The 24,856-nt window shown below is 38.6% G+C and overlaps 2 protein-coding genes across 3 annotated transcripts in view; one reads left to right on the top strand and one right to left on the bottom strand.

Moving 5' to 3' along the window:
* The window catches only part of LOC135216160 (histone acetyltransferase type B catalytic subunit-like), a 44,842-nt gene extending 25,330 nt beyond the window's left edge, over positions 1-19,512 (top strand). The window contains exons 4-10 of the mRNA XM_064251276.1: positions 9,667-9,790; positions 10,792-10,933; positions 13,063-13,219; positions 13,424-13,635; positions 15,800-15,951; positions 18,513-18,629; positions 18,774-19,512. Coding sequence (XP_064107346.1) covers positions 9,667-9,790; positions 10,792-10,933; positions 13,063-13,219; positions 13,424-13,635; positions 15,800-15,951; positions 18,513-18,629; positions 18,774-18,950 — 1,081 coding nt within the window. The 3' untranslated portion in view covers positions 18,951-19,512. The remainder of the gene's footprint in view (positions 1-9,666; positions 9,791-10,791; positions 10,934-13,062; positions 13,220-13,423; positions 13,636-15,799; positions 15,952-18,512; positions 18,630-18,773) is intronic.
* Positions 19,513-19,864: 352 nt separating this feature from the next.
* LOC135216161 (metalloendopeptidase OMA1, mitochondrial-like) overlaps positions 19,865-24,856 on the bottom strand; it is a 58,001-nt gene continuing 53,009 nt past the window's right edge. For both annotated transcript variants that reach the window (XM_064251277.1, XM_064251278.1), the window contains exons 6-7: positions 24,446-24,637; positions 19,865-20,131 (exon numbers count right to left, since the gene is read on the bottom strand). In XM_064251277.1, coding sequence (XP_064107347.1) covers positions 20,048-20,131; positions 24,446-24,637 — 276 coding nt within the window. In that variant the 3' untranslated portion in view covers positions 19,865-20,047. The remainder of the gene's footprint in view (positions 20,132-24,445; positions 24,638-24,856) is intronic.

Below are 24,856 nucleotides of genomic sequence, written 5' to 3'. Positions count from 1 at the left end.
TTTTGAGATTTTTTCTTAATATGAATGCTCAAGAGGTGAGGGCGCGGCCTCGGAAGCATTTCAACAGAGCGTGACATCAGTAAACATCCTGAGTGCCACGCTTTAGCGAAGCAACTCTGTGTTCGCTTCACACTCCCGACGGGATGTGAAGACGACATTTCAGATCCGTAAGTCGCTAGGACCATACATATCCGTAGATATATTATTGGGGGCAGGAAGCAACACGAATCCTATCCTATAGAAAAGGGATAGGTGTGCTTTTAACTTTGAAGGGTTGGTCGCTTGAGGCGCGTTCCTTTTCTTTAGCCTAGAAGTTATGGAACTAACTTTGATAGGTTAGGTCAGGTGGTGGTTTTAGCTTCGTTGCCCTCAGAAGTATGGTCATATGGTCTAGTCACATTGTGGTCACGCCCCCGTTGACAGATCATCTAGAGCGCACCAGCATTACAGGTCTCTACCTCGCTGGCAACTCTAGTAACGCAGAAGCAGACTTTGGTGACAGTAATCACGAAGTCGGCTATGCTAACAGGTGAGGAACCAAGATGTATATCATCTACTTAATTTAGTTTCCCAAAAAATCCTATTCTGTCTCTTCCCACCATCCAAAGGTGGGATTCAGCTATATATATATCTGTCAGGTAAGTTTCATGAACAAAATGTTATTGTTATAATACAATTAAGTTTGTTCATACTTACCTGGGAGATATATATAATTAAAGTGCCCACCCACCTCCCCTCAGGAGACAGTGGCACTGATAAAATATGAATAGAAAATGGGAATAGTTCCTGATATCCGCCTCCCACGGCGGGAATGAGTACTACCACCTGGCCGCCCACTGCGTGTGCCGCGAATTTTGAAATTCTGTCGGACTTCAGAGAATACAGCTATATATATATCTGCCAGGTAAGTATGAACAAACTTAATTGTATTATAACAATAACATTTTTATGTCTAACTGCTGGACAATTTACAGTTATTTTACATCTTTATGGATACCTGAGTATGTTAGTTGTAATTAAGTACCTGCAATAGGTCTTACCACATACTAGTTAGTTTTGAATCTTGAACAATATTGTATTTTAATGTGGATGGGTGTTTCCCATTACAAATGTTTAAATAATTCAGTGGTCGACCTATTTTCCTTCAAGAGTTTTCTTGAAAATTATGATTTTTAAGGATTGGAAGCCTTATAATCATGAAAATTAGAATTAATACCCACTTAATTTTATAAACATACTGGGAAACAATTTTGTAAATTTGTTTCAATGAAAGACATCAGATATACCGTAGTTTTATAAAAATTTTTGTTCTGCGCCATTAAAAAGTTTGCCAAGTTTCCTTTCCATGTATATCATTGCTGTCCAAAAATATTGTCATTGATACCTTGTGCAAGAGTTCATTTAAATATTAAATAGTTAAAGCTAATTCACTGTAATTAGTTAGTGTTTCATAAAGTATTGAGATACGTAATCAGTTATATACTTATAGCTATTAACATTGTCCATAACAAAGTTGTAGTTGCATTTTTATTGGTGGGTCATGATACATTTTTGAAGTCATAAGGGGCTCCTTTCATGCTCTGGCTTATCTAACTAATAACACTAGGGACCTGGAGTAAGCCACCTGGTGCTGATGAAAAATCATATTTTGTTCATGAGACTTACTTGGCAGATATATATATAGCTGTATTCTCCGAAGTCCGACAGAATTTCAAAACTCGCGGCACACGCAGTGGGCGGCCGGGTGGTAGTACCCATTCCCGCCGCTGGGAGGCGGATATCAGGAACCATTCCCATTTTCTATTCATATTTTTTCTGTCGCCGGTCGGTAAACACCTGTTTACAGACCTCCGCCCAGGATTTTTGGATTTAACTCGTTATAAGTATCTGGATTGTCTTTTGGTTTTGACTCTGGATTGTTGGATTGGCATACGCGATAGTGGACTGTTTTTGGATTTTGGATTGGCTTTTATATGAACGTGATGTCGGGATCAAGTTCAGTGAGCTTCAGAGTGTGTGTGAGGAGTGATTGCAAGGTGAGGCTACCGAAAGCATCGGTAGACCCCCACACAGTATGTATGGGGTGTAGGGGGCATGTTTGTTTGCTGGTTGATCGTTGCATTGAATGCAAAAGTTTGACTGAGGATGAATGGAAGGTGTATGAATCCTATCGGCGTAAGTTGGAGCGCGATAGGATCAGGAGGTCTTCCTCTAAAAGCGGTTCTACGAAAGGTAAGGGAAGTAACATTTCTCCTATATTAACACCAGTAGAATTTGCTTCACCTAATCCTGTGTTGTTGCCTGAGGGCCCTAGTTCTGTGTCTGGAGAAGGTAATGCCCTTTCTCTGATTCTAGAGTCATTGCGCACTCTAGAGTCCAAAGTGTTGGCCCTTGAAAACGGCTCGATTAAAGTGTGTGATCGTGCCCCTAGTGTTGTGGAGGGGGCGTCAGATCGGCCCCATAATGCCTCTAGGTCTAGACCTCTGTCGGACTCCCAGACCTCAGGGAGTGGGCATGTCGAAAGCCGCAAGAGGGTTACGGGGGCTCCCCACCGATCTGGCGTCCCTTCGGCAGGACCTGTTGCTACTTCCCAGGCTGCCAAGGAGCGTGCTCAGGCTCGCATCCTAAAGGACTGTTTTTCGTCCTCCGAGGCGCCCTCCCCGCGCAAGGGGTGGAGCTCTCGGAGTGACTCGCGTCCGTTGAAAAGGACTTTTCCTAGGGAGGACGCTTTGCGTCCCCTCTCTCCGCTCTCGTTGCGGTCTTCGCCTGCGTCGTATGACGCGTTTCCTCCACAAAAGAGAGGTAGGACGTCGTCCGAGGACGACGCTGAGAAGCGCTTCTCTCGCGCCTCGGAGAGGCAGGTTGCTGTTCCTGTGAGAAGGAAAGAGGCGTCCCCCCGCCCCTCGTCTTCTCGCAAGCGCAGCCCTTCACCTCCTCTCGGTTCTTCACCTACGAAGAGTATTCTTGCGTCGCTTCAAGACCAATTGTCGACCTTAATGGCTCGGAAGACTCGCCCAGCAGCAGTTGAGCCTAAGCGAAGGAAGGACGCTAGACTGCCTGTCAAGAGGACGAGGCAGTCTCCTTCTCTGTCTCCTCGTTCGTCGCTGTCTCCGCCCGCACGTCGGGACGCTTTTGAGGACGCTCGACAGGACGCCTTGGAGGACGCGTTTGAGGAAGCTCGGCAGGACGCTTTTGAAGACGCTCGTCGGGTTGCTTTGTTTGACGCTTTGCCTGTGGAGAAGGCTTTTGAGAGCGCTCAGAAGGACGCTTTGAAAGCGAAAGCTGGACGCTTGAGCGTCAAACGTAAGGACGCTCCTCGAGAGAGACTTGGAGTTTCCTCTCTTGACGCGCAGCGAGGTCAGGACGCTCTTCGTGGTTCGAGCTCTAAAGATCGACGGAAGGTCGGTCGCCTTGAAGAGGCGGATGTTAGTCTTCCTCGAAAGCCTTTGTTGAAGGCTAGACCCGTGGGGCGCACGCCCTCTCCAGAGGTTCGATCTCCTTTGCCTCTTCGGGAGGAAGGAGAACATAGTAGTCCGGCTGACTCAGTGGACGAAGAACAGCCGTCAGTTTCGTCGGTTTCCGACTACAAGGTGCTGGTACGACTTTTACGTTCCTTGTTTGGGGAGAAGTTCCAGCCTGCAGCTCCTAAGTCTCCGCCCTCTCAGTTTTCGTCTTCGAAGTCGGGCAAGGTTTCGGAAGTGGTGGAGATGAAGACTTCCTTGTCCACTAAGAGAGCATTCAAGAAATTGCAGGACTGGATGGAACGTCGGAAGGATCAGGGCAAGTCGACTTTCGCCCTGCCTCCCTCTAGACTTAGTGGGAGAGGCGGCATTTGGTATGAGACCAAATCGGAAGTAGGAATTAAGATCCCGTCTTCTTCCCAAGGGGACTTTGCTAGTCTGGTAGACGCCCAGAAAAGATCCCTTTTGTCGTCCGCGAAGATTTCTTGGACACCAACGGAGATCGACCATCACATGGAAGGTCTGTTAAAGACTCTGGAAGTCTTTAACTTCCTAGACTGGTGCCTAGGAGTCCTGGATCTTCAATCTAGGAGTCCTGATTCTTTGAGTCTGGGGGAGCTGTCCAATGTGTTGTCATGCATGGACAAGGCCGTCAGGGATGGTTCGGAAGAGTTAGTGTCTCATTTCGGCACTGCTTTCCTCAAGAAGAGAGCGCTCTTATGCAATTTCGCAGCGAAGTCTGTTTCTGCATCGCAGAAAGCAGAGCTTCTCTTTGCACCTCTTTCGAACCATCTCTTCCCCCAGGCTATGGTAAGGGACCTGGCAGTGAGCCTACAAGAGAAGGCTACCCAGGATATCTTGGCCCAGTCTTCTAGACGTCCTGCAGTCCCTATCACGTCGTCGTCTGGACGACCTCCTAGGAAGGTTAAACCCTTTCGTAGCGCTCCTCCTCGAGAGCTGCTCCTCGAGGGAGAGGACTTGCAAGAGGAAGAGGTTCCTTCAAACCTAAATCCTCTAAATGAGACGAAAGTCCTTCAGATGCCTGTCGAGCCAGGCTAAAGTTCTTTGCGGGGGCGTGGAGAGAGAGAGATACAGATGCGTGGTCCCTCAAGATAGTAGAACAGGGGTACAAGATCCCCTTTGTAGACCCTCCTCCTCTTTCAACGACTCCCAGAGATCTTTCCCCGTCGTATCAAGGGGAGAAACAGCAGGTTCTTTTAGATCTTTTGGAACAAATGATCACGAAAAGAGCGGTGGAGCAGGTCTTAGACCTGGGGTCACCAGGATACTACAACAGACTTTTCCTGGTACCAAAACAGTCGTCGGGGTGGCGTCCAGTCTTGGACGTAAGCAGCCTGAATCTTTTCGTAGAAAAGAAAAAATTCAAGATGGAAACACCTCAGTCGGTTCTAGGAGCCCTAAGACCGGGCGACTGGATGGTGTCCTTGGACCTACAGGACGCATACTTTCACGTGCCTATCCACCCTCTTTCAAGAAAGTTTCTGAGGTTTATGCTAAGGGACAAAGTTTGGCAATTCCGAGCCCTTTGTTTCGGTTTAAGCACGGCTCCGATGGTATTTACCATGCTCATGAAGAACGTAGCGAGATGGTTACATTCTGCAGGAATAAGAGTGTCCCTGTATCTCGACGATTGGCTTATCAGAGCATCGTCAGAAGAAAGGTGTCTGAAGGATCTTCACTTCACGTTGGCCTTGGCGAAGTCCCTGGGACTTCTAGTCAACCTCGAAAAGTCGCATCTGACCCCAACACAGTCCATCGTGTATCTGGGGATTCAGATGGATTCAGTGGCTTTTCGAGCGTTTCTGTCCCAGGAACGACAGCTGCAAGGCTTAGAGAAAGTCTCGGCATTCCTGGGGAAGGAAGCTTGCTCGGCGAGGGAATGGATGAGTGCTGCTGGGAACCGATTTCCTCGCTGGAAAAGTTTGTTTCCCTGGGAAGACTACACCTCAGACCTCTCCAGTTTTTCTTAGCAGACGAATGGAGAGTCAGAGAGGATCTGGATGCGACCCTTTTCATCACCAAATCGGTGAAGAACCATCTAAGATGGTGGTTAGATCCTCGGAAGTTTCGAGAGGGGTTGTCCCTAAAGCTTCTGAGCCCAGACCTAGTGTTGTTTTCCGACGCTTCGGTGTCGGGATGGGGAGCAACACTAGGAGGGGAGGAAGTGTCAGGCACCTGGAGGGGGAACAGGTGTCCTGGCACATCAATGTAAAGGAACTAGCGGCGGTTTTTCTGGCGCTACAGTTCTTCCAACAAAAGGTTGCAGAGAAAGTAGTCCAAGTCAACTCGGACAACACCACAGCCCTGACGTACCTAAAGAAGCAGGGAGGTACACACTCACGTCCTCTGTTTTATTTAGCGAGGGAGATTCTGCTGTTGGGCAGGATGCAGACGGATAAGGATCCTGACGAGGTTTATCGCAGGAGTCCAGAACGTCAGAGCAGACCTTCTCAGCCGGCAAGATCAGATCCTGCCGACGGAATGGACGTTGCACCAGGACGTCTGTCGAGAGCTCTGGAGACTGTGGGGGTGTCCGTTAGTCGACCTATTTGCGACTTCGAGAACAAAGAGGGTTGCCTCTTTATTGCTCTCCTGTGCTGGATCCGGGAGCAGTCGCGATAGACGCTCTGCTCTGGGACTGGACGAACCTGGACTTATATGCCTTCCCGCCATTCAAGATCATGGGGGAAGTAGTAAGGAAGTTCGCGGCATCGGAGGGGACGAGGTTGACCCTGATCGCCCCGATGTGGCCCGCGAAAGAATGGTTCACAGAGGTAATGTCATTCATCATAGACTTTCCGAGGACATTGCCCTGGAGGAAAGATCTACTCAGACAGCCCCACTTCGCAAGATATCACCGAAACCTCTCCGCTCTGGGTCTGACTGCGTTCAGACTATCGAAAAACTGGCCAGAGCGAGAGGTTTTTCTAAAGCAGCTGCAAAGGCGATCGCCAATGCTAGGAGAACGTCCTCGAGAGCTGTTTACCAGTCGAAGTGGGCTTCCTTCAGGGCATGGTGTAGAAAGGAGGGAATTTCCTCTTCCTCTACCTCTGTGAGCCAGATAGCCGATTTCCTGCTATTTTTAAGAAATGTGCAGAAGCTAGCAGTCCCGACCATCAAGGGATATAAGAGCATGCTGTCGGCAGTCTTCCGACACAGAGGACTAGACCTGTCTGATAACAGGGATCTTCACGATCTCCTGAGATCCTTTGAGACATCCAAGATACCTCAGGCGAGGCCTCCTTCTTGGAACCTGGATTTAGTCCTTAGACTGTTAATGTCGAGTCCTTTCGAACCGCTACATGAAGCGTCTCTTAGGAACTTGACTAAGAAGGCTCTTTTCCTAACTGCTCTGGCGACGGCGAAGAGAGTTAGCGAAATTCAAGCCATTTGTAAGAGAGTGGGCTTCAAAGGGGACAATGCTGTCTGCTCTTTGAGTCCCACTTTCTTAGCAAAGAATGAAAACCCTTCGAACCCTTGGCCAAGGAGCTTTGAAATCAAGGGTATGACAAGCCTTGTGGGCCAAGAACCTGAGAGAGTCCTGTGCCCTGTCAGGGCTCTAAAGTTTTATGTCCACAAGACTAAAGAAGTACGAGGTCCCTCAGATAATCTCTGGTGTTCGGTTAAACGACCCGATATACCGTTATCCAAGAACGCTTTGGCGTTCTTTCTGAGGGACGTCATTAAAGAGGCTCATTCGTCTTCCACACAGATCGATTTGAGCCTCTTGCGAGTGAAAGCTCACGAGGTCAGAGCTGTTGCAACCTCGCTTGCCTTCCAAAGGAACATGTCGATCAAGGACATCCTTGACGCCACCTTTTGGAGGAGCAATTCAGTATTCGCCTCACACTACCTGAGAGATGTGAGAACGATATACGAGGACTGTTGTTCTCTTGGGCCATACGTTTCTGCAGACACAGTCTTGGGGGCTGAAGGTAGCTCTCTCCCTATCCCTTAGTTAGGTTTAGGTTAGTTTTAGTGATGTGTTTTTTGGTTGTGGTGAGGCTTTGGTGAAGACCTCCCATCTTTTAGCTTAGTGTTCAGGGGGTCTTTGTTAGTTGGTCAGGTGGTGGTCAGTTGCTTCGTTGCCCTCATTTGTATGGCTCTATGCTCTTGTCACATTGAGGTCACGTCCCCGTTGACAGAGCATTCAGAGCGCACCAGCACTACAGGTCTCCACCTGGCTGGCAACTCTGATTAAGCACAAGCAGGCTGTAGTGACAGTAATCACAGAGTCTACTTTGCTAACAGGTGAGGAACCAAGGTGTATATCATCTACTTAAGTTAAGTTTCCTACAAATCCTATTCTGTCTCTTCCCACCATCCGAAGGTGGGATTCAGCTATATATATATCTGCCAAGTAAGTCTCATGAACAAAATGTTATTGTTATAATACAATTAAGTTTGTTCATACTTACCTGGCAGATATATATAATTAAGTGCCCACCCACCTCCCCTCAGGAGACAGTGGCACTGATAAAATATGAATAGAAAATGGGAATGGTTCCTGATATCCGCCTCCCAGCGGCGGGAATGGGTACTACCACCCGGCCGCCCACTGCGTGTGCCGCGAGTTTTGAAATTCTGTCGGACTTCGGAGAATACAGCTATATATATATCTGCCAGGTAAGTATGAACAAACTTAATTGTATTATAACAATAACATTTTTAATATATGAATCATAACTGGAAAGACTCGAATATCTGCCATCTCTTACTACTGGTAGTCAATCTGACACTTTAATCTTGGGGTATTGTAGTATATATTGATTTCTTTCGGTGTTTTTCTTGTATTTGTTGTTTTCTCATTGTATCATTTTTTAGTCAAAATCTAGTTGATGCTCTCATTATTGGTATTATTATATTCTTCTTTGATTGTCAGTTTTCAATTCCTTAGGCTAAGAAAGTTTTGTATGTACTTTATTCATATACTTATCTCACCTCTTATCCTATTCCTAAGTGTGGAAGCAGTAGGAATTAATTTGCATAGTTCAATAGATTCTAATGGAAATCATATCTCTCTCTCTCTCTCTCTCTCTCTCTCTCTCTCTCTCTCTCTCTCTCTCTCTCTTTTAGGGGTGTCAAACTCAAATCCTTTCGAGGGCCAATTATGCACTTGGTTATGGTCTCAAGGGCCATCAAAGATTTAGTAATTACTTATTTCTTATGACTCATTTATTAAGATTTGCAATAAAAGAGCCTTATTGCCAGCGATTGTAATTTGAAATAAATTAATAAATTATTGTCATATGAATGAAATTGTAAAACTTATGATGTCTCGTTTTAACAGTTTAGTAACTTTGGTAAACTTATGATGTAAAACATCATAAGTTTACCAAAGTTACTAAACTGTTTACCAAAGTTACTAAACTGTTAAAACGAGACATCATAAGTTTTTGTAAAACTTATGATGTCTCGTTTTAACAGTTTAGTAACTTTTCCTCAGTTCTAACTGTTATAGTAGCTTGAGTTGAAAAATCTCTTGGCACCTCGCGAGCCACTTAAGACCATCCCGCGGGCCACATTTGGCTTGCGGGCTATGAGTTTGAAACCCCTGATATATACATATATATATATCTTTAATTTATTTTATTTATTTATTTTCAATTACTATCTGGGGAGGAAGCAGAAAACCCTTTAGTTGCCAAGTTTTGAGCCTTGTACATAATTGAAGAAGATTTGACAATTATATCACAAACAAATAGAAGTTCAAAGATGTGAAGCTAGAATGGCCAGGTAATTAAATGAGAGACGTATGGTATCTTGGTTAACTGAAAAAGTGCAAGACACAAGTAGTGAGACAGTCAGCCCTTGGGTTACCAGCTACTGACCTTCCTTGTACAGAAGATATGTTTGGGGTTATGTTGACATCTAAAATTTCCTTTGAAAAGTAATGGGTTTGTGATGAAACTGCTTTCTTTAGTATTTACTGTATGTAATTGTTATGTAAAAAAATTGATATTTTAATGTTTATGTAGATCTTATTTGTAGTAAGAAAATATAATTTTTCATTGCAGCCCTAAATTTATTTTGGTGGGTCATAAAATGAGCTAAATAATGTCCATGTACCCAGAAATTCCTCATTGTTAGTGCCAGTTGGTAAGAAATTGTTGTGTACATTTCTATTTTATGATATTTTTATAACAATTGATTCACTCAATAATTTAACAATTTTATGTTACAGTGAACAAATATTTGGCTACAGTGGGCTACGAATAAAATTGTACTACACAGCATGCCGGCTAACAACATACCTTACACATTCGTACACAGAGAAAGTCAATCCAGAGAGATTTGATGGAGTACAGGTTTGTATGATGAATTATTATGTTATTTATTTATGTAAGAATACTGTCTGTAAAATGTGTGAAATAAGAACAAGGGAGAACAATGTTATGTTAATTAAAGATTATATTCTAAATATTGTGTCATATAAAACACAATTTATTATTAAGATGAATTATTTGTGAATGTAAACATTCCATCTCCAAGTAAATTGTGGGCAGTAGATGATCTAAACAAATCTTTGAAAAGGTGAATTTCTGTGTGTGTGTGTGTGTTAGGAATTAATGTTGTAATAAAGTACAGGACAACATAGTCAGATATAAAGCTTTTCAGTGAGACCTTTTCACATGTTTTTAGAAGTAGTATTTTAATAGTACAGGAGATGTATGAGTGTCCTTTATAGGTATTGCTTGCTTGGGAATCACATACTCAGATGTGTTCTGAGTTTCGTTGATCAAAAACCAACTCGCAGAACAAGAAGTTTAGATTTTTATGGTGGCTGGTAATCAGAGTTATGATGAGATTGGGTTAAATACTTTTATTGTATTACGGAATTTGCTGAAGTAGCTTAGGAACCACTCTTGTTTTTAGTTAGTGGCATATGGGCAATACTGGCCCACCAGATGCTGTATCTTTTTGCAAACAAGACCTGTGGTTATATTTTTAATTGTTATTTTGTGGAAAAAAAATCTTTGGGCATGTGTAATTTAATTTGGCAGTGATAAAAATTTGAGCAGTGCAACATTTTGAACTTAGTGTTTCTCTTTATATAACAAAGTTATTTTTTTAATTTGTTGCAAAACGTGCAGTACTGCATGCAGTAGGATATGATTTGAGATTATTATTATTTAATTTCTTGCAAAACATAAAATACTACTTGTTAGTGTAGGGTGTAACTTGAGATTCTAACTTTAGGAACATTGCATGATTAATTGTTCATATTGTAGGTTTCTTTTCATGGAAGACAGTAGAACTGGTTTGATTAGTAGATGAGGTAATGTTGTAAATTTTATATAACTTCCAGGCTGATGAAGTGATAAAGCCCTTAGCTGAGAGACTACAACCAGGCTATTTGACTAATATTGATGACTTTGTTGCGGCTTTGAAAAAAGATGCAGCCTTCAAGCCATATGGGAAGATGTTGCGACAATTCACAGTTGACATGGGTAAGTTATTTATTTAGTCATTTGGAGTATGTGTATGGGAGTGATTTTTTTTTAGTCAATAGTTTTGATAGTCTTATGACTCCCATAGCTAAATGTGTAATCAAAGATTGTCAAAGTGTATTTTGAACAGTAATTTACGGGATGCTTGTTATTATTTGTTATTGAAAAGTGAGCAAATCTGTAAGTGATCCAATTCCACTATATGAAAGATGTTGGTCAGGTGCTCTTACCTGGGGCAGCTCAGGTAAGTTCCTTTAAGATATCAATAACAGCTTGGATTACGTATTTTCTAGTCTGAACCAACTATGGTAGAACAGGTGGGTTGAGAAACCAGTCACTGGCATCAGGGACTGTGCCTCCCCTCATGCTTTGCTTATCCAACCTGATCCCTGTTTGCATTGGTTTGGGAGGTCTGCCAAGACTAGCTTGCCTTCATACACCACTGCTCATCAAGTTTGTATATCCTTCAGGAGGAGGTTACCTCCTGGACTCCTCATTGTTGCCTTTTGAGAATAAGGCTTTGATCCAAGTTATCAGGTGCCTTCTTTAGGAGTCAATTGTCTCATTCTTTTTTAAAGGACAGGACAGTGTCTTATCGTAATGTGTGACAGATTCTTCAGCAGCTCTGTCATTTTATATGTCCCTACTCCCCACCCTAACCTTTGTTTTAATTTTCTGGTTTAATTTTCTACTGACTAGACAATCAGGAAGAAGGGGAAGTCTCTCTTCTTAGTGGTCGTTTAATTTTTTACACATCTTGTGGTATTGCCCACTCACTTCAAATCACGGTCAATCAGGTAATTTGTCACGGTTGTAGAAGTACAACCCTCCCCTGGCTGCACATCTGTAGGTACTTATCCATGAATTTTGGGCTGGGTTCAGTCACTTTCCTCATAAGGTGGGTTCCACCCCAATCTCTTTAGGAATCAGACTACAATAATTGGAACTTTCCTTCTAAGTGCCAGTCAGTTGGAAGGAGAGCTTGGCATCTCCCCTTTTAGACCCTGTACCATTGTTCCATCTCTGGTCCTTTTAGTGAAGAAAGGACTTGATTTCTGCTCATTATCTACTTCTTAGGGTTTAGTGTTGCAACAGCTGGTCCCAGTGGAACTGGTTACGTTTGAAGAAGCCAGACCTACTAGCTTCTGATTGGGAAGATGCAGGCAAGCCACATGCTCAGCATCTGAAGAGGCAGGTCTGATAATGTATTCTCTGCATCCTCTCTATAACAAAAAAGGAGGTGCAGAGTGTTATCTTACATCTATGGATGATGATGACTGCCTACCGACCTGAATTTCCTGGGCTTTTATGGGAAAGACAGGTTACTTCTTAGTTTCATATAGGAGTTTGACATGGTGAACCAAACTTTGGCATGAGGTTCTATCAGCCTCTCATGTCAAATGTTGGCTATACAGAAGATGAAGGAATCAGCCTTCCCCAGCTCAGTGCATTTAACTGGAAAGTTGGCATTTCAGGGTGGTGAGATATAGTTCCTTCGGTCTCTCTCTCCTTTGACACAGATTGGGTTGTGGCAGAGGTAAATAACCTCAGGTCCTGATTCCTTTGGAACAGTGCCAGTCTTGTACCATTACTTAGGTATATCATCTTGAAATATATCACAAATTCAAGATATTCACTTTTCTAGATATGCAAACCAGAAGTGTTTTATCATAATCCCAGCTCTAACTATCAACACATTTGCCCTGGTTGCTAAGGGAAAAATTATTGGGTTATCAATAGGTGAATGTGCAGTACCCTGCCTCTCAGCTGCCTGTCACCAATAGCTAATTTATTGCCAGGCTTCAGTGACTAAACCAACTGTCACTGATGGTTGTAAACAAAGAAGAATTCAGGTTTATGCATGTACAAAATGTAAATTATCTTAATTTGCAATCTCTGATTATTTAAATGGATCCATCTAGGCGCTAGAAAATTATCCTATTGTTAAAACTGAAGATTTGTAGCTATGAAAAAGACAAATTGTCTTAGAAAACTTGTCATTTCAGGTAGAAGTGGGAATTATGGGGAATATTCTTTTGAAAGATCATTTATTGTTATATAGTAGTTGTTGTAGTTGAAAACCACACTTTTGCTTATATACGTTGCCATTTTATGTTTTATTTTTGCAGAGGATGGTGAAGAAAGGACATTTGAAGTGTATTTTTGTGATATATCAGAACCAGGTTTTCTGGAGTATCATGAGAGAATGCAGCCTTTTATTCTTTGGTACATTGATGCAGCTTCTTATATTGATGTTGATGATGACAGATGGCGCTTCATTGTGGTGTGAGTATTTTTCATTATTACTTTTGGATTTCAGGTACGTGGTAGAATTCATGGCAACCATAATGTAGCATCATTGTTTTTAGCATGCTACACCAAATTAATCCTTAGTGTGATTAAATTATTGCAGAACAATAAAATTTTGCATAAAGTACTCAGTAAAGACCCATGAGAAACTTTTCTAATTCATTTCCCCTTTCTTTTCAGGTATGAAAAATTTAATGTCAACGGAAACCCCCAGTATGCTTTTGCAGGCTACTCAACAGTTTATGAATATTATGCCTATCCTGACAAAATTAGGCCCAGAATTTCACAGATGTTAATTTTGCCACCTTTTCAGCGTTTAGGAATTGGAGCTGAACTCTTGGAAACTATATATGGTCATTTCAGAAATGATTCCAGGGTGTTAGATATTACAGGTAAAACACTGAATGATAGTTTTAGATTTAAAGTTTTTAATTACAAATATAATAATAATTTATTGCCCTTTTTCCTTACAGTGGACCCCAGTAATACCAACTTGTAAGTTCAAAATTGAGAAGCCTTCACTGCACATGTCTAGACCTACTATGATTCCTAGATTACACCCATTCTTGCAAGTAATTTAAGATGGTCAACATTTTGTTTCTATGTCTCTCTCCTTTGAAGCAACTTTCTAGTAATTTCCTTGTACCTTCATTTGTTCAACAGTATTCATCTCAGCAGACATACCATTTGTTCATGTTCACCAGAACAAGTCTTTGGAATGTCATACTGTGACATTTATGGTTACCTCCTTGACTTCTGACTATTTTGGTCTAGTTGCTGTGCATCCAGCAATGTTGGCCAGGATTTGTTTTGCCAATTATGGAGTTGCCATCTCCGAGTAACCCAAAGTCTGCTGGTCTTCCCTGTGATACTGGGGAGGGATAGTCCATCAATTTTCCCCCTCTCCTGCAGTTGCCTACTTTCTGCCATGGACCTTCATGAGTTTCACACTTCAAATGACTTGGACCTTTACTTTTTACCGAAATCTTTGGTGAGGGAATTTGAAGGCCTTGTTGGTTCTCAAGTGAGTGTACTCTTCTCTACGCAGTGTCTGCTGTTACTTTTTCCAATGGAAATACCTTTGTTCACCTTACCAGTGTTGTGCTTCCACGCAGTCCAAGACCCCACAGGCATCCTTTTTGTTCTGACAGGACTGGATGGCTCGTCAAATTTTCCAGGCTTCCCTTCCTGGAGACAGCCCACTGCTCAAAAAACCAGCCAATCTTCTGGAAATCCTACTTGCCCCATGGCAAGAATTTCCATGTTAACGGTTACCGAAGCTGTATGCCCCAAGAGGCTGGGGCTCTACAGTTGTGTCTTGATTATTTATAAGGAGATTAGGGTTTGATCATAGACCTCAGCTATTTCAAGAAGTTTCATGAACTGACCTTTTCCTGATGGAAACTTGAATCATGATGAGATCAGTTTAGAAGAGAAATTTTTTTCTTAAATCCAAAGGATTTTTATATTCACATTCCTGCTCATTCAGCTTCAAGTACCTTAGCTGTGTAGCAGAAGGAATTCTAGTTCCAGTCATCTATACAGATCTTCAGTAGTGGCTGTGGCACCCTGTGTAGACACTGGTCTATGATACTAGTACGATGTTTAGAGTACAGAACTTTTTCAGTAAGTGTTTTATTTTCCTTAAATATTGTATTGTTTTTGGTAATATGTACATTGTTGATTTAGGTTTTATGTCAAAAAGTACACTACAGTGAGTAACTCAAGACTATTTGTTGGGTTTAATGGCAATCTTTCATTGATTTGTAAGCGATGTATTGTGCTGTAAATTGATTGAATTGAGTTAATTTTTTAATAAGTCTGTAATAATTTTAGGTTGTAAAATAGGAAACATTAAAAAGTCTGTAATAATTTTAGGTTGTAAAATAAGGAAACATTAAAATTGTTTTATTAGAGATAACTTAATATACTGTGCACAGGCTTGAGCAGAGTATATGTGGTACTGTAGAGGGCGTTATATAGCTAAGTTGAATTAATAAGGCTGGCACCTCAATTTAATGGACAGTTTCGGGGGTCTGGCCTATTAAACGTTTATGTATCATTACATATTTAATTGCAAGATTTGAGGATGGTCTTGCAAGCTTTGTAATGCAGTAATGAATTCAACACTTAGGCATGATAAAAAGTTATGCAGTGATTACCTGTAGTTTGGTATGTGAATTTTGGCATCTCCAAAATGTTTCTGAATACTGTACTGTATTCTAAAGTCATGCCTTTAGTGTGTAGGGAAGTATGTGCTGGCCTAATAAAGCTAATGCTTGTTTTGCACACTACACACTAGTTCAATTCCTTATACGTATTTTGGAACACCAGTAGTACCAATTGAGGATTCCCTGTCTTGTGTTCAGGGAAATGAATTTGCTACTTATTTCTTATATAAAGTAAAACATGGTAATAGAGGTTTGCAGTTGTTGGTACCATTTCTTGTTGCTACTTATTTCTTATATAAAGTAAAACATGGTAATAGAGGTTTGCAGTTGTTGGTACCATTTCTTGAGCAAGTACATACTAATTACTTGTACATTCTTTCTACAGTGGAAGATCCTTCTGACAACTTTGTGCGGGTACGAGACTTTGTTGATAGTAAAAGTTGCTTGAAGCTGGAGTCGTTTCAACCTAATAAATTGTTACAAGGCTTTAGTGATGAGATGGTAAAAGAAGCAAAGGAAAAGCTGAAACTTAATAAGGTAAGAAAAGAAACTAAGTTTGGTGCACATGTGATCATAACATTTCTTTGACGTTTATATTATAGCAGGTCATAACATTTCTTTGATGTTTATTTTATTATATTATAGCAGGATTCTGTCTGAATGGGGATTGTACAGCTCTTTGTAGACATCCTTTGCTCTCTGCCTTTTATTCTCTTCTGTTCCCTTTGGTGTCTTCTCTTTGAATTTTTCTTTTCTTCAATTGTCACTTCATTTGAGATAAAGTTGTTCTTATGAGCCTTTTTAAACTTTAGGAACATGACACAGCTGTCTTATTGAACTACTTGATAATAATTTATGATGTTCAATTACCTGCTTCTTTAACATGAGTTTATGAATATCTGTTCTTCAAGTTTGGCTTATCAAATGATCTGTATAAGCAAAACCTATTGTATCTTTTAAATATTTTTTCTAAGGTTATGGTTTATAACTAGTGGAAACAAACATATTTAAATGTTATATGCACAAATTGTAGGTAATGTTATTAATATTGAAAACATATACTGTAAACATATTTTGAAAAACTTGTTTTCTTAGAGGTTCAGAGAAGACTCCTAATGTATGCCAAAGTTAAACACGGAATATGGTAGTGCAATCCTTGTACTCAATTTAGAAACTGTTAAATACAACCAAAAATTTACCATGTGTACCAGTATTGACTAACTGAAGTGTTATCAGTTGAAAATACAATCAAATATATAAAGCACGGTGTATTTTGAGGCAAACTTACAAAGTTGTTTTGCATGCAGTGCCAAAAATGAATTTAAAATATCATTGTGAGGCATTGGTTATAGTTTATGCAGGATGGTCAAGCTAAAAAGCAAATGCAGTGAGAAGGCTAATCTATGCTGTTGAATGTGGTTGTGTACACGAGTCCTTTTTGGGTGAGGTGATTTTTTAATTATGTGCCATTAACCAGGCCACATATTGGAAGTCACTAAAGGAAGTAGGTAATTTATTGGAGCAAAATGGTAATAAAATACAGAATTTTTAGATAATGACTGGTGCAAAGTTTGAGGGCTTGAGATTTTCTAATGTTAATTACAGGGAGGAATGTCTTCAAGGTATCAGTAGTGTATGAAACTAATATTTAGAGATATTTTAACTATATGGCATAGGTATTCATGTAGACATAATTTTAACATTAAAGTGACATGCATTTAATTTGATGTTATATATTGGCAACTAATATTGATAGTGCCTAGCTTAAAGTAAAAGAAAAATGAAAAAATTCTAAAAACAAAATCTCCAGTTGATTTTCTATTACTGTAGAACTGTAGATTCTAAGAAATTATTAAACTCAAGTTGCTATTTCTGACTACAGTGGGTCCTTGGTAATTTGGGGGATAGGGACCACAACCACCTGCATTAAGCAAATATCTGCATTATCACACCAAAGACACCCTACTTTTAAAAATTCTTACAGCTAATTGCCTATTTTGATAGTTCAGACACCAAATATACCCTTATACAATCATATGGGTACTCACCAATGATTGGTTTAGCCTATGTTGATTGAAGAGGATACACATGTACTTATTGTATTTTAAAACTATTGCAAAACACAAACACACATTGCATGCTGCGTATTAGTAGCAGGCAGGATTTGCCTTTGAAGTAGCTCCCTTGCTTGTTTTATTCCTCTTTTGTTTGTTTGCTTAAGTTCTATCTCATAAATCTTTTATAAATCTTTGCTATTTTTAATTTCCCCCTTCAGCAGATCTGCAAACAAGTATATTAGCTAACAGTTCCTCTATTTTCCAGATATGGCTGCTGCACAAAACTATCTAGTCTATTTCTTGAATGAATACATTTATTTAAAAAAAATTATTTACTGTACTGTAATATTAATGTGAGAGAGTAACAAGAGCATTGTGTTTACATATGAAATTTGTATTTTAATTTTAAATATTTATATGGTGATTAGAGATGAAACATCAAGTGATAAAATATTCTCTTGTATATACTATTATAATGTGTGATAGGCATAGTCAACTACTAAATTTGTAATTAAGCACGGTTCAGTAAATCAAAGAAAAAAATATGGCAACCTGTAACTACGTACAGTAACAATTACAAATGTCGGAGACTATAGTTTTTTTATTTATACATATTACAATAATAATCAGTATTTTATAGTTTATTCTGTAAGTGGAATAAGGTTTATTGAAATTTTGCGGTTTTCATTAATAGACATATACTGAGAGAGAGAGAGAGAGAGACTAAGCAGTTTTATAATTGTTGGATTTTAATTTAGCATTTTATTGATATTTTGCTGATTACATTATTGTTTGAAAATTAGTAAGTAATTTATAAAAAAATTTATTTAGTCATGGAAATAAAATGAAAATACATTAATTGTGAAGAATGATTTTTGAAAAAATTGTAAATGTTAATTTCTGCAATATATTATTTGGAGATAAGCTCCACAGTAAAACCAGTAATTTAATGAATTGGCGACTGCAGATACAAGACTAAGTGAGGACCCACTGTATAGGTTTAAAAGTCTTAAAAGTCATCTTTACCCATTTATTTTTCAGCGCCAAGTACGCCGCATCTACGAAATTTTAAGACTCCATATAACGGACAGATCAGATAAAGAAGCATACAAGAAATATAGGTTGGACATCAAAAACAGACTAAATGTTCAGTACAAGGTATGAGTCGATAGTTTTAAAATAATAAGTATATTTCTATTGTTAACTGCCAAAATTGATTTTAGGTAATATAGGTGAACAGGCAGTAAATATAATTTTTAAACCAATATTTTATATACATTTTAAGTTTTCATCATCTTGCAGAAAGAAGACAGAGATAAGGAAAAATTAAAGAAAGTATTGCGCCCAGAAGAATATGCAGCCACAATGACGATTACAAGTAAAGACCAGCGCTTAGAGAGTTTGGAACGCCAGTATGCTGAGTTGGAGGAACATTACATACATGTCCTAGAACGATTAGCAGCCTCGGATCTTTCCTGACCTGTGACCTAAGGGGCAAGTGTTGTTACTTTCAGATTTGTAACCCAAAAGTTTTTGAAATAAAATTTTACATTTTGTTTATATACGTATTGAAATTTTTACACATGTAGCAGTGCTGTTAGGTATAACATATTTTGTAAACTGAAATCTGGAAATCACTGCCACTCCTGATAAATGTATATTTGTCTTATATAGCTCACATAATCATCTCATTTCACATGAAGAAGTCAATAACATGGAAAAGTGTATATTAATTTCTTCCTTTAACTCCCTCTCATGGAACTGCCATTTGATGTGCAGACTCACTTTTTAAATTTTGTTCCTTTTTTAAATTTTGTTAGATATTTTTGTATATTGTACATTTTTTGCTATTTTCTTTATTCAGATATAGTACTTTTATACAGCATGTGTTATACAATTTTTTTCCTAATTGTACAAACCATTCTGTGTAATTGTAGATCATGTTTACACCCAGAAATCTCAGGTTTAAGAAATTTTTTGACTGCAACCAAATTTTCAATTTAATGTACATTGTTAGGATTGAAATAAAAGGAATTTAAAAGTTTGTTTTAAATTAAGAGCCCTCTTATAAAACTTCAGTGACTATAGATACCCATTTACTTGTTACTAAATAGTATAAAAAGTGTGTGAACTGTCCACACTGTGCTAACACATTCAGCAGTAGTATAAAAAAAAAATATATATATATATAAAAAATGTGTGAACTGTCCACCACACTGTGCTAACACATTCAGCAGTAGTAATACATGTTAATGATTTATTTTTCTTTATGAAATTAGCTTAATAGTCTTAGTTTCTACTGATTTATATTTGAAATTAAGGAATTTAAAGTCTCCTGTGGGCATAGTCTGCTTTTACAACCTCTAAAAAGTTATTGGATAATAGACAAAACATTAGGAGGGAAGGTATTATTTTTAATGAAAAATATTAAAGATGTCAATAATCTTTGATGAACAAAAGCTCATTTTAATTATTTCTATTTTTTTACCCTGAGATTTTCCACAAACTTCACTCAAGTGGACAATTATATTTTACAAGCTTTATAAACTATGAGTATGTGTAAACGTCTAATATTCCTATGAACTGGAAGATGTAATTGTTAGCTGCTTTTGTAGAATTTTCACCATTTGACGTGGATCTCTCTCTTCTAGTTGTGGACACTGAAAGAAAATTCTGGATTAGAAATGAAGTTTATTATTTGGACAACAGAATAGGCAATGTAAGAATAAAACAAGACTTGCGAATGACATCACTTCCTTGGGATATGAGTGGCCAATCTCATATTCACATATTTATTTTTTTAAATACAATTTCCATGGAAATCCATTATATAATATTAGCCCATTACACTTCATTTCCAACTAAGAAAATCTACAACTACTCCAATTTCCTCTTTTCACTCTTACTCCCTGAATAGCAGAAAATGCTTCAATGTTTGGCTTGACACCTTGAATGTCATAGAATCAATCCTAGATATACAAATGTCTTTTATATACTGTATCATAAGGAAACAAGCTAGTTTAGTTATAGAAACTTGTTAATAAAGTAGCTGATTGGTAAAAGTGTGGTGGAATGGCAGCAATACATGTGTCTTGTCCACTCGCCTTTACAGGGACACAGGTGGGGTGGGATTATAATAGCACTAGGTTTGTATATCTAGGGAAACTGCAAAATACTTTATAAAATTGCCATTTGTTCCTGCAAGGATATAGCCTTCATCTTTAGAATTCAAAACACTTTAGATGGAGGTAATATCATTAAAACCATCAGACACTGTTCCTTTTGCCAGGATGGACAAATAAGGTCGATAACAAATAGCTTAATAACCAGGTGAAACAAAAGCTTTTGCAGTAAGTACTTGTACCAAACACCCAATTTTGCTGAATACAAAAAAAAATGAGGCAGGGGCAATTGCATTTTCATCAAATAATCCAAGTAGTTTAATACTTGGATTATGTCAATTTACTCACGTACAGAAAGACGACATTCTTATCGAGCACCTCTATTGTAACTAACAGCAACAGAATTACAACAGATTATAAATGATTAGGCTCTCGCCTTACTATCCATGTCAGAAATGATCAGAGTGCACAAGTTCTTTTGTTTTACCTACTACCTACTTTTTTTAGTTTATAAGTAAAAGAATAAAACATTCAAGTATAATACAGTATTTTTTAGATAAAACAAATTTGGCATGGGAAAACATGGGTCTAGTAACATTACTGCACTCTTATCGGCTCCATGGCAAAAAGGGCAGAGCATGGACGGTGACCGGTGTTGCCACATCAAATATTCCAACTCGCGTTTTATGGTAGTATATGAAGGCAGGATAAGTTATACAACACAAATATAATTGGTTGCAAATCAATTTTTGCCAATTATTAAAAGCCCTCGTAATTTTCTAGCATTTAACAACAATAAAACAGGTAGTTTATTCTTAAATGTGGCAAAAATAATTTCCAGCGCTACCAGTTCCCCTCTCAGGTGTTAAGCTGACCTCAGGGCATAAAGATGTCAAACAGCAGGAAAGCTCAGTCAAAACACTCATACTCATTAATGTGTCTGTCACCTTACAAACAACATGGAAGGAAGTCCTCGTTCTCACATAAATCTTCATCCACAGGCTCCAGAAATCGTTCATAGGGTCGTAAGTACTTTTCTAAAGAAAAGTCAAACCATGGAAAGGCATCGTGTACGTTAACGATAAAAACTGATACAAAAACAATGAAAAATTCCGAGTAAATGGCAAAGCTGGAACTAAGTCTGTAAAGAAAAGAAGATATAAGAATAGAAAAATGTTATGAATACTCTTGCTGGAAAGAAACGGAGGACCATATTATGAATAGATGATAAATTAAATAGCTACCGATAATCTTATTTGTGTAACCTATGTATATTTATGCTGCGCTCTTATCTGTCAACATACACAATCCTTTTGAAATGTCAAGAGACAGAAGGATCTTGTTCCAGAAAATCAGAAAGTGGAAAAAAGGTCTTGCAAAAGAAAAAAAATGCATGGAAAGTTATAGAACTAAAAAGTAAGATAGAAAATGCAGAACAAAAGATTATACAATCAAAAGAAAATGAAAAACGGGACTTGGAAGAAAAAACCCTAATAAATATCAAGCAAAACCCCAAACTATTATACTCATACGCAAAAAAGATGAATATAAGAAGAATAGAAATTGGCCCTCTAAGAATTGAAGGGAGATTAACGAATGAAAAAAAAAGGAAATTTGCAACATATTGGCAGAACGATATAAGAGAGAATTCACCCCTAGAATAGATAATGAAGATAATGATATAGAAGTAAGGGACGAAAATAGTGAATATTTAGCTGACATAGATATTAATGAAGCTGATATTGTGCAGGCTATTAATGAAATTAAAAATGGAACTGCAGCAGGGCCTGATGGAATTCCTGCTATTTTGTTAAAGTAGTTCATTCTATCGCAAAGCCACTTGCAATATTATTAAGACAAAGTGTAGATACAGGCAAGATTTATGATGAGCACAAATTAGCATATATTACCACTACTTTCAAAAGTGGATCAAGACTAGAGGCAAGTAATTATAGGCCTGTGAGTCTAACATCACATATTATGAAAGTGTATGAAAGGGTAATGAAGAAAAATATTATGAAACATTTAATAAAAAATAATTTGTTTAATATAGGACAACATGGTTTCGTACCCGGAAAAAGTACACAAACCCAATTGTTAGTCCACCGTGAGAACATATTCAAAAATATGAAAAGCGGAAATGAAACAGATGTGGTTTATCTAGACTTTGCAAAAGCTTTTGACAAGGTAGACCATAATATATTAGCGAAGAAAATTAGAAAACACAATATCGTGGATAAAGTAGGAAGATGGTTAAAAGAATTTTTACACAACAGAAAACAGATAGTTATTGCAAAAGATGAGAAATCGGATGAAGCCAAGATAATATTTGGTGTGCCACAAGGTACGGTGTTAGCTGCAATACTGTTTGTTATTATGATTGAAGACATAGACAGTAATGTTAAGGATTCGGTAGTGAGTAGTTTCGCTGATGACACAAGAATAAGTAGAGAAAGTAGCGAAATTACTTGTGATGAAGATAGGAACGCTCTACAAAGAGACCTTAACAAAGTATATGATTGGGCAGAGGTAAATAGGATGGTATTTAACTCTGATAAATTTGAATCAATAAATTATGGAGACAGAGAAGGAAAGCTATATGCATATAGGGGACCTAATAATGAGACAATCACAAATAAGGAAGCAGTTGAAGACCTTGGTGTGATGATGAATAGGAACATGTTATGCAATATTCAAATAGCAATTCTTTTGGCAAAATGTAAAGCAAAAATGGGAATGTTCTAACGGCACTTCAAAACAAGAAAAGCTGAACACATGATTATGCTTTATAAAACATATGTTCGTAGTCCACTTGAATATTGCAATATGATATGGTACCCACACTATCAAAAGGATATTGCACAAATAGAGAGTATACAAAGGTCCTTTACAGCTAGAATAGAAGAAGTTAAGGACCTTGACTACTGGGAAAGACTACAATCCTTAAAATTATATAGTCTAGAAAGGAGAAGAGAATGCTACATGATAATTCAGGCATGGAAACAGATAGAAGGAATAGCAGAAAACATCATGGAACTAAAAATATCAGAAAGAGCAAGCAGAGGTAGATTAATAGTCCCCAAAACTATACCAGGAAATATAAGGAAAGCACACAGGACATTAATCCACTACGCACCAGCATCGATAATGCAGCGTCTATTCAATGCATTGCCAGCTCATCTGAGGAATATATCAGGAGTGAGCGAAGATGTGTTTAAGAATAAGCTCGACAAATATCTAAACTGCATCCCAGACCATCCAAGATTGGAAGATGCAAAATATACCGGAAGATGTACTAGCAACTCTCTGGTATACATTAGAGGTGCCTCACACTGAGGGACCTGGGGCAACCCGAACGAACTGTAAGGTCTGTAAGCTCTCTCTCTCTCTAAATACACACACAGTAAATCAACACAAAATCAAGTAAATTAAAAGTGCAGAAGTCCAGTAGCTTGTGATAATCACAAGATATATGAATAACAGAGACCTGGAAGAATGGAAATACTTTCAGAGTGTAGAGGCAAAAGGGAACACCCAGAAGTATACTGCTCCCAGGAGACATTAACAAACACCAACCTCCTTGACAGACGCACAGATTAAAAGGGGAAAATGGGAAGGGTATGCCTTTAAAAACTCGAGAGAAGTACATTTGGCAACGTAGAGGACAACCCCTAAATTACCATGGAGCCGATAAGGTATATAAGCATGTTATTCCTTATATATTTTTTATGAAAGGTCTACATTATTACATTCATAGTACATATATCCTAATTTTGTAAAGTCCAATGTATAATAAACTAAAATGAGAACCAAAACTAACATACTAGAGTAAAAAAACCTAATGTCACTTACTTGGCAAAAATTGCGAATGGATATGGCCTCTTCCATCTGGGCATCTATTTTTTCTTGTCTTTCAATATTTGAAGGATGAGTTGATAACCATGCTGCATCTTCAGGTGGAGATCCTCCACTTTTCTCTCGGATTTTGTCCAAGACTGACATTTTCCCCCAAAATGCACTTGCTTCTCGAACATCGAAACATGCCTAAAATAACCATTAAATAACTTGCATTCATTACATGAGACTTTCACTTAAAACTATCATAATAATGAGTACCTTCCCTTCTGAAACTAAGTGCAACAGTACATAACAGACACCTCAGGTTTGTAGCTAAGAAAAATACAAATTGTTTTGGAAAATGACATATTATATATAATGAATGTGATTTCATCCCACCATAATGCAGTAATGCCAGAATTGATC

Source organism: Macrobrachium nipponense, chromosome 6, assembly GCF_015104395.2.
Source record: "Macrobrachium nipponense isolate FS-2020 chromosome 6, ASM1510439v2, whole genome shotgun sequence".
Taxonomy (NCBI): domain Eukaryota; kingdom Metazoa; phylum Arthropoda; class Malacostraca; order Decapoda; family Palaemonidae; genus Macrobrachium; species Macrobrachium nipponense.
The sequence above is the reverse complement of the archived record's forward strand: the minus strand, read 5'-3'. Positions and strand labels throughout refer to the sequence as shown.